General features: G+C 41.4%; 1 protein-coding gene across 3 annotated transcripts; it reads left to right on the plus strand.

The window, feature by feature from the left end:
- The first annotated feature begins 1,117 nt into the window (after positions 1-1,117).
- Positions 1,118-8,262, plus strand: LOC120711741 (probable LRR receptor-like serine/threonine-protein kinase At1g56130). Of its 3 annotated transcripts, XM_039997368.1 has the most exons (24): positions 1,119-1,386; positions 1,957-2,143; positions 2,352-2,423; positions 2,575-2,643; positions 2,731-2,802; positions 3,106-3,177; positions 3,249-3,320; positions 3,405-3,476; positions 3,776-3,847; positions 3,947-4,018; positions 4,107-4,181; positions 4,298-4,369; positions 4,754-4,819; positions 4,931-4,996; positions 5,096-5,140; positions 5,224-5,288; positions 5,385-5,764; positions 5,925-6,123; positions 6,206-6,364; positions 6,456-6,574; positions 6,709-6,919; positions 6,992-7,223; positions 7,303-7,453; positions 7,557-8,262. In XM_039997368.1, exons 1-24 carry the CDS (start codon positions 1,248-1,250, stop codon positions 7,914-7,916), a joined length of 3,099 nt encoding a protein of 1,032 aa, XP_039853302.1. In that variant the 5' UTR covers positions 1,119-1,247; the 3' UTR covers positions 7,917-8,262. The 3 variants fall into 3 exon arrangements, with proteins under 3 accessions (XP_039853303.1, XP_039853302.1, XP_039853304.1); XM_039997369.1 differs by lacking the exon at positions 4,298-4,369 and having other exon boundaries at positions 1,118-1,386; positions 7,557-7,965; XM_039997370.1 differs by lacking the exons at positions 4,298-4,369; positions 4,754-4,819 and having other exon boundaries at positions 7,557-7,965.

Consider the following 8,262-nt stretch of genomic DNA (forward strand, 5'->3'; position numbering starts at 1 on the left):
CACACGGCGAACTCGTGGTCTCCGGTAGTGACTCTTTAGACAGACCCCACTGCTACCATCCTCTCGCTACCGTCGTTTCCTTGTCCTTGTCCCCTTTGCTACCATTTTTTCCTTGTTGACTTGTAGCTGGCGTCAATGGCAGTTAAGGATGGAAGAGCAGCAGTACGAGGAGATTGGAGTACTTGTCTACATGTCAACCTCACGAAAGACAAGTTCCTAATGGGTGATTTGTATGCGTCACTTACGTCGCTATAACGTCGCTCTTTCCCGGACGGAGAAGTCGTTGTTTGCAACTTGCAAACGTTTGATATTTCCAGCACACTGCACACGCCACCTACCAACGGTTGATGATGTTTATAGGTAATGATTCATTGTACTTTTGTAACAGCAACCATGTCTTCATTGGGAGCTTCCTTCTCATTCCTGTGGTACATAGTGCCACTACTTTAACTATATATTGTACTGATGATTTCATTCATTTATTACAAATGGTGATCAGAGTAACGGGCAATGTATACAAATCATTTTGGAGTAAGACAACACCTCTTGTGTTAACCGGGCCTTAGGGGTGTTACCGTGTTACCAACACAGCTGGAGAAAAGGCTATTAGTACCGGTCGCGAACCCCTATTTAGCACTGGCATCCGACCGGTACCGATTCTCCGGTACAAAATAAAAGACTGGGTACAAAATGATTAGATAGACGTCACAGGCTCTATCTAATCATACTTTTGGATAAATTTTTGATGCACAAATTAAGTTGTAATTAAAGTTGGTAACACAATAACACCCTAAGGGGGCTGGTAACACCGGATATGCTCTCTTTGGAGTAATTAATGCACTTGATCTTTTTCAACTTAGTTTCATCACCTTGAATTTGTCAATGAAGCAAGCTGCAACTACACAACCATTTGATGGACTAATAGCTAGCTGGTCAATGTTCAAAGTGGTTGGCTTTGCCATGGGCTACTTGTAGTACGCAGTATATAGAAACTCAGCCTTGTGCTTCCACACTAGCTACAACCCACAACGGCACTGGCATGGCATCGCTATATATAACGTAGCATTGGCAGAAGGAGACGGCAACATTTAGACAAAAAGGAACGATCGAGAGTCAACTTTTAACAGTTGCTGATTTGCATGTTTTCGTCCGTGTCCACGTGGGCCTGAAGGTGATTGGTGCTGATACTCTGATCTTTGGTGTTTAAACACGGCTTCAGGCCGGGTCATTTGCATGCTTCACAGAGGATGCGAGCGAGCAAGATGACCAGCAGATGCAGCAGAACAAGCAGCGGCAGCCATGGGCGACTCCTCTGGCTGCTGCTCGCGTGCTCATGCGTGGCAGCTGCTCGAGCTCAGCAGACAGCACGAACCGATCCAACTGAAGGTACGTCGTCCAGGTGTGAGCTGTCAGTATAAGGTACAATTGGCACCAGAACATAGCATGCACAAGTTTTCATATCTTCTAGCAGGGGCGAAGCCAGAAAATGAAATCACCGGGGTCGGCTCCATCAATCACTGGGTTCTAATGCATACATGAACAATGTTAAACAGTATTTTTTCACTGAATTTGACAAATTCTATCGGGTCCGGCGACCCGACACCTTAAGGCACCTTCGCCCCTGTCTTCAGGGCCCATTCCGATCATTGAAATCTCATATGGAAACCAAAATTCTTGTGAAGTTCTTTCGTGAGTACTGTACGCCAGTTTTTTTTTTTTTTTTTGAGATGAGAACAATAAAGCATGCTCTACCAGGCACCCGACACAGTAGACCTTAAATTAGTCCGGTAGATACTTTGATGACAGGATTTATAGATACACCATTCCATCATTTTCCGTGTAGGAGTTCGATCGATGTGGTAGATTACTTCTTCTTTCGGAAAAAAATTATGTTTTTCTTTGAGAATTTTCGGTTAGTTCCTGGGTGCATAATTCCGTGTGTGCGCAACCGTGCAGCGGCGGCGCTGAACACGATCCTGGGGCGATGGGGCCTGCGCGCGTCGCCGGCGTGGAACATCAGCGGCGAGCCCTGCAGCGGCGTCGCCGTCGACACCACCGACGTCGACAACAACCCCAACATCAACCCGGCCATCAAGTGCGACTGCTCATACAACAATGCCACTGTCTGCCACATCACCAAACTGTAAGCTTCCACTCTACTCACGGCTCACCACCTGCTCGACGGAACGCCTGAGAGGGGCTTGCGTCTCAGCTCGTTGCCCGAAATCAAGTCATGCTCATCTGATTCTGGTAGCTGACAAGATTTCCTGTTTGGTTTATACAAGCACGCACAAATTCATACCTTTTTCTCCTTTTATCTCTGAGGTGTTTTGGCATGTTTGCTTGTGCAGAAAAGTCTACGCCTTGAACGTTGTCGGTCAGATACCAGCCGAGCTGCAGAACCTCACCTATCTCAATAACCTGTATGGCTTCTGACTTGTATCTGTTCTGTTTCGAAGCTGTTTTTCTCTTCTGAGTAAATCACTGTCAAGTGTTTCAAATCACTGAGTAAATAGTAGTCATCAGGTATTCTTTATTTGGCTGATGGGTTTGGTGGCTTTGCTCATGTTTCAGGAACCTGATGCAGAATTATTTGACAGGTCCGGTGCCATCGTTCATTGGAAAATTTCCCATGCAGTACCTGTAAGAGTTAAATTTCAAATTCTGAGTGTGCCTCATTTACTAGAAAGTGCTTTGTCTTGACCATCTTTTTTTTCAAAATATTACAAGATCTCTGGCTATCAATCCGCTGTCTGGAACACTTCCAAAGGAGCTTGGGAATCTTACTAATCTTATCTCTTTGTAAGAGTTCTCTTCTTGTTGCTTACTTTAGCTATTAAGTTCTTCATAAAACTTAACTAATCTTGCACAGCTACTCGATATTGGACTATAACTTAGTAATAGGCGAAAAGAAGCACATCTTTAAATAATAAATATCAAGCACGTCAGTGTTATTTTCCCTTTTTGGTATTATTTTCTAAGTAAGTTTCAAGTCGTTAATCTTGTAGACCAGATGGCTCATCAAACAAAAAAACATGTTTCTTTTCTCTAAATAGCATTACATAAATATGTGTTGCGGCCTGAACTATTTACTTTTTCTTTCAGGGGCATTAGCTTGAACAATTTTACTGGTGAACTTCCTTCTGAACTGGGCAACTTGGCCAGACTAGAGCAAATGTAAAACTAATCTCTTGAACTTCGAAACTTCAGTTCTGAAAGAACTAAAATTGAGCCAATTACCTTTGCAGATATTTCGATAGCTCTGGCTTCAGTGGTCCATTCCCTTCGACATTCTCAAAGCTTAAGAACTTGAAGATCCTGTATGCTCAATACTGCAGCAACAATTCTTATAAATCAGATGTAAAATCACACACTTATTGTAATATATTTTCTTATGCTTCCAGGTGGGCATCGGACAACGATTTCACTGGAAAAATACCTGATTTTATTGGGAGCTTGACTAAGTTAGAAGTTTTGTAAGAATACTATTAATTACTTCACATGATCATTTAGTAAAAATTTTTGTGGATCATGAATTATTCGAAATTTTCAATGGAACTTTGTTGCATATGTTCTTTTTTATGCATAAATTTTTCAGTACTTGGCTTATTAGGAGCAAAAATTTCTGAACTTGTAGGAGTTCCAATGAAAAATATTAGTACAACTTCTTTACGCATGATCATTATGAATCATGATTTTTTTTTGCATATGTTAAAATGACAAATGAATGTCTCAGCACCCAGCTTAATAGGAACAAAAATTTATGAACTTGTAGGAGGTTCCAAGGAAATTCTTTTGAAGGCCCAATCCCAGAAAGTTTGTCCAATCTAACCAAATTGACAGACTTGTAAGTACTTCATTCATTGTAATGTGGCCCCTGCTCCATTGATAGTTAACATGATTAAGCTTATCATGTAAACTGTTTGTTAAATTTGTGCATGTACAGACGGATCGGAGATATTGTAAATGGGAGCTCTTCATTGTCATTTATCAGTAACTTGACGTCTTTGAATGTCCTGTATGCTACATACTTTTCACTGCAAAAAATGTACAGTTTCATATCTTGGCAGTGTAGTAAGGTACTGACATTGGATGCCTTTCTACAGAATATTGAGGAACTGCAGGATATCTGATAATCTTGCAACAGTGAACTTTTCTAATCTTGGAGGATTAACCTTACTGTAAGTATTGCATTATTCTCTATAGTACCAATATCTGTTTCTGTTGCTTTTCTTTCACAAACTTCCATTAGGAGCATATTTTCAAATTCGAATTATATTTCTGTCTAATGGTGCAGGGACTTGAGCTTTAACAATATCACAGGCCAAATTCCACAATCCATACTGAATTTGGAAAATCTTGGATTCTTGTAAGGGGTTCCTTTTGGACATCATCTTCATAATATAACTGACCTCAGGTCCTGAGTTCGACTCCCCGTGGGAGCGAATTTCAGGCTGAGGGTTAAAAAAAATCCCCTCGCTGGCCCCGTGTGCCAAAGCACTGGTTGTGAGACGGCCCAGGCCGGCCTGAGGACCCTTACATGGCCCAGGCGCAGTTCCCAGGGGTTACGTCTCCCAGTGTCAGGGCGGGGCCAGGGTTCGGGGATTTTCTCGGTCGGGGAAGTCGAGGCTTCTTCTTAAGCTAATATCGGTGGGGCGGTCTTTCCCCACCCGGCCGAGTTTTTTTTTAATATAACTGACCTCTTAAGCTGACAGTTGTATGTTTTGTCTGTCATGAACTTTACCAAATTTAGGTTTCTTGGGAACAACAGCCTTTCAGGAAGCCTGCCTAATGTTAAAAGCCGTTCATTAAACAATTTGTATGTCAGGAAATTTCATAATGTAGTTTAATACATTGTTTCTTTTTCCATTACTAAAACAGTGTATTCATCTCACCTGTATTAATTTGTATTTATTTATTTATTTTGCAGAGATTTTTCATACAACCAGCTCTCTGGTAGCTTTCCTTCTTGGGCTACCCAGAATAATTTTCAATTGTAAGTTTCAAGTTCAAAATTTTCTATGCAAAAAGTATAAATTACTCGAGGTTGCATCTCTCTCTTGTTTAACAAGTTGATTTTCTTTTAACAAAAAAGGAATTTGGTGGCAAACAACTTCGTTCTTGGCAGCAGCAACAACAGGTACGTTTGAAATCTAGTTAACCATCAAAGAGACTAATTTTAATCAAGAGCTCTAACTTCTAATTTTCAATTCAATTATAAAGCATTCCACATTCAGGCCTAAACTGTCTCCAGCAAGATATTCCTTGTTTACGTGGTTCTCCAGAATGTATGCTTCTCACTCTTTACCGTCTTCAGCAGTTGACATGATCTCATCAATTTCAATATGGTTAAATATTTAATACATATCCTTTTTTAACTGCAGATTCTTCCTTTGCGGTAGACTGTGGCAGTAACAGATCTATGACAGGCTCAGATAACACTTTTTATGAAATCGATCCAACAAATACTGGAGCTGCATCATATTATGTTACTGATCAAACAAGATGGGGTGTAAGCAGTGTAGGAAAATTCAATGAAGCCCCAAATGGAAGTTACATAATATATAGCTCCCAGCAGTTTCAGAATGCACTGGATTCAGAACTGTTCCAGACAGCAAGGATGTCACCATCATCGCTGAGGTATTATGGCATTGGACTTGAGAATGGAAATTACACTGTTGAGCTTCAGTTTGCAGAGTTTGCTTATCCCGAGTCACCGACCTGGCAAAGCATTGGAAGAAGAGTTTTCGACATATATGTCCAGGTACATATTTGGTGCATCATAGAGTAGGAGTTTTGTTGTTTCCTAGAAAAAAAGGTTATGAGTAGGAGTTTTGTTGTTTCCTAGAAAAAAAGGTTATGAGTAGGAGTTTTGTTGTTTCCTAGAAAAAAAGGTTATGTACTCTTACTTGACATTTGTACAGGGTGATCTGAAAGAAAAGAACTTTGACATAAGGAAGACAGCTGGTGGAAAATCTTATGTTGCAGTGTATAAGAAATACAATGCAACCGTGTCTACAAACTTCCTTGAGATCCATCTCTTCTGGGCTGGCAAAGGCACTTGTTGCATTCCAACCCAAGGGTACTATGGACCGATGATCTCGGCGTTAAGTGTGACACCAAGTACTGTCTGCCCCAATCTATCAATTGATTAGCTTGAAATATGGATTCTGTTGGATGCTAATAACTCCAAACCTTTTTTCAGATTTTACTCCTACTGTGAGAAATGGTGTTCCCAAAAGGAAAAGTAAAGCAGGTGCAATTGCTGGAATAGTGATTGGCGCTTCAGTTTTAGGACTAGCAGCCCTAGTTGGAGTCTTTCTGTTGGTACAGAAGAGAAGAAGAGTAGCACAGCAGCAAGAAGGTATCATATATATTTGTGCAGTAATTTAAAAAGAAAATCTTACATTTGACTGATTCCGATTCTTTCTGATGTGAAATGGAAAACAAAACAGAGCTTTACAACATGGTTGGAAGACCAAACATCTTTAGTAACGCAGAACTGAAGCTAGCTACAGACAATTTCAGTTCACAAAATATTCTTGGAGAAGGCGGATATGGTCCAGTTTATAAGGTTGGGTACTCCCCCACAATTTAATTTTATGAAACAGTAGAGTAAATACTTCTTTTATAAACGTTGGTAACAAATGCAATTTTCTAGAAAACTGTTTGGTCAAAAATTTATGTGACATTAAGTTCTTTCTGCAGGGTAATCTACCTGATGGGAGGATAATAGCTGTGAAACAACTTTCTCAAACGTCTCATCAAGGGAAAAGTCAGTTCGTGACAGAAATTGCCACAATTTCTGCTGTGCAACACCGCAATCTTGTGAAGCTATACGGTTGCTGCATTGACAGTAACACCCCCTTGCTGGTCTATGAGTACCACGAGAATGGAAGTCTTGACCGAGCACTCTTCGGTGCGCACACTTCTGATCACCACCACCTGTCTGTCAAACACATTTCTCAAGGTTTTGTTTCTGAATGTACAGGGGACAGTGGCTTGAGCCTCGACTGGCCAACACGCTTCGAGATCATTTTAGGAATTGCAAGAGGCCTAACCTATCTTCATGAGGAGTCCAGTGTGCGCATCGTGCATAGGGACATCAAAGCTAGCAATGTCTTGCTTGACACCAACCTCACACCCAAGATCTCAGATTTTGGGCTGGCCAAGCTCTTTGATGAGAAGAAGACTCATGTCAGCACTAAAATTGCAGGCACATTGTAAGTGAAATTCACCATTCCCTTCTAATGAATGTAGCTCTGCATCCTATTCTGACTGCATCTACCTGACATTTCCAAGTGGCTATCTGGCACCTGAGTATGCAATGAGAGGTCATCTGACTGAAAAGGCCGATGTTTTTGCATTTGGGGTCGTTGCAATGGAGGCTGTTGCCGGTCGATCAAACACAGACAATTCTCTGGAAGAAGACAAGATATATCTCTTTGAGTGGGTAAGCTGCTCAATCCTTAAGCCCAACAAAAACACATCAGTTCAGTTCTGTCAAGCTACTTGTCATTGAAGCATTCTGTTCCTAACTTCCTATGATTATGCAGGCCTGGGAGGTGTTTGAAAGGGACCAAACACTCAGTATCTTGGATCCAAGGATCGAAGAATTTGACAGTGAAGAGGTCTCGAGAGTTATCCATGTTGCGCTCCTCTGCACGCAGGGATCACCCCACCAGCGACCACCGATGTCGAGGGTTGTGAAAATGCTCACTGGAGAAGTGGAGATGACTGAGGTGGTGACCAAACCAAGCTACATTACTGAGTGGCAGCGCAGGGGCGGGAATACCAGCTATGTTACCAGTGACTACTCTGGTGATACAACCGGTGAGTTCAGCATGCAGAGGGAAATGATTGCGCCTCTTACCCCATCACCGGCAATCACTGGAGTTATCGATGAGGGAAGGTGATTGCAGGCTGCTGCTGGATTTGGTCTAAACAGCAAATCTTCATATGTAGCTGAGCAATGTCATGTGAACTGGCAGACGAAATAATGCACTAGACTTTTGCTCCTTTTATGAGGAAAGGTATATGGAAGTATTTTGTTTGATTGATATTGCATCAGAACCTGAGAAGCTCTTTTTATATGACGTCTAGATGTAATTGTATTCCATGTTAGTATTGTTGGATTGATGGAACTTTTATAAACATATTTAGCAACAGGACATAGTTGATGCATTAAGTTTGAGCTACCTTCTGTTCCGCCAAAGCAATGTTCAGGTACTTCTGACATATCTAAAGCCCTGGTTTGATTGA

The sequence above is a fragment of the Panicum virgatum genome, chromosome 6K (assembly GCF_016808335.1).
Source record: "Panicum virgatum strain AP13 chromosome 6K, P.virgatum_v5, whole genome shotgun sequence".
Classification (NCBI taxonomy): Eukaryota; Viridiplantae; Streptophyta; class Magnoliopsida; order Poales; family Poaceae; genus Panicum; species Panicum virgatum.

Excerpts from the sequence above, each read along its gene's own strand:
- LOC120711741 (XM_039997368.1), top strand. The coding sequence starts at position 1,248 with ATGCGAGCGAGCAAGATGACCAGCAGATGCAGCAGAACAAGCAGCGGC. Across the intron at positions 3,848-3,946 it reads CTAACCAAATTGACAGACTT|ACGGATCGGAGATATTGTAA; the intron begins GTAAGTACTTCA and ends GTGCATGTACAG. Across the intron at positions 6,124-6,205 it reads GGCGTTAAGTGTGACACCAA|ATTTTACTCCTACTGTGAGA; the intron begins GTACTGTCTGCC and ends ACCTTTTTTCAG.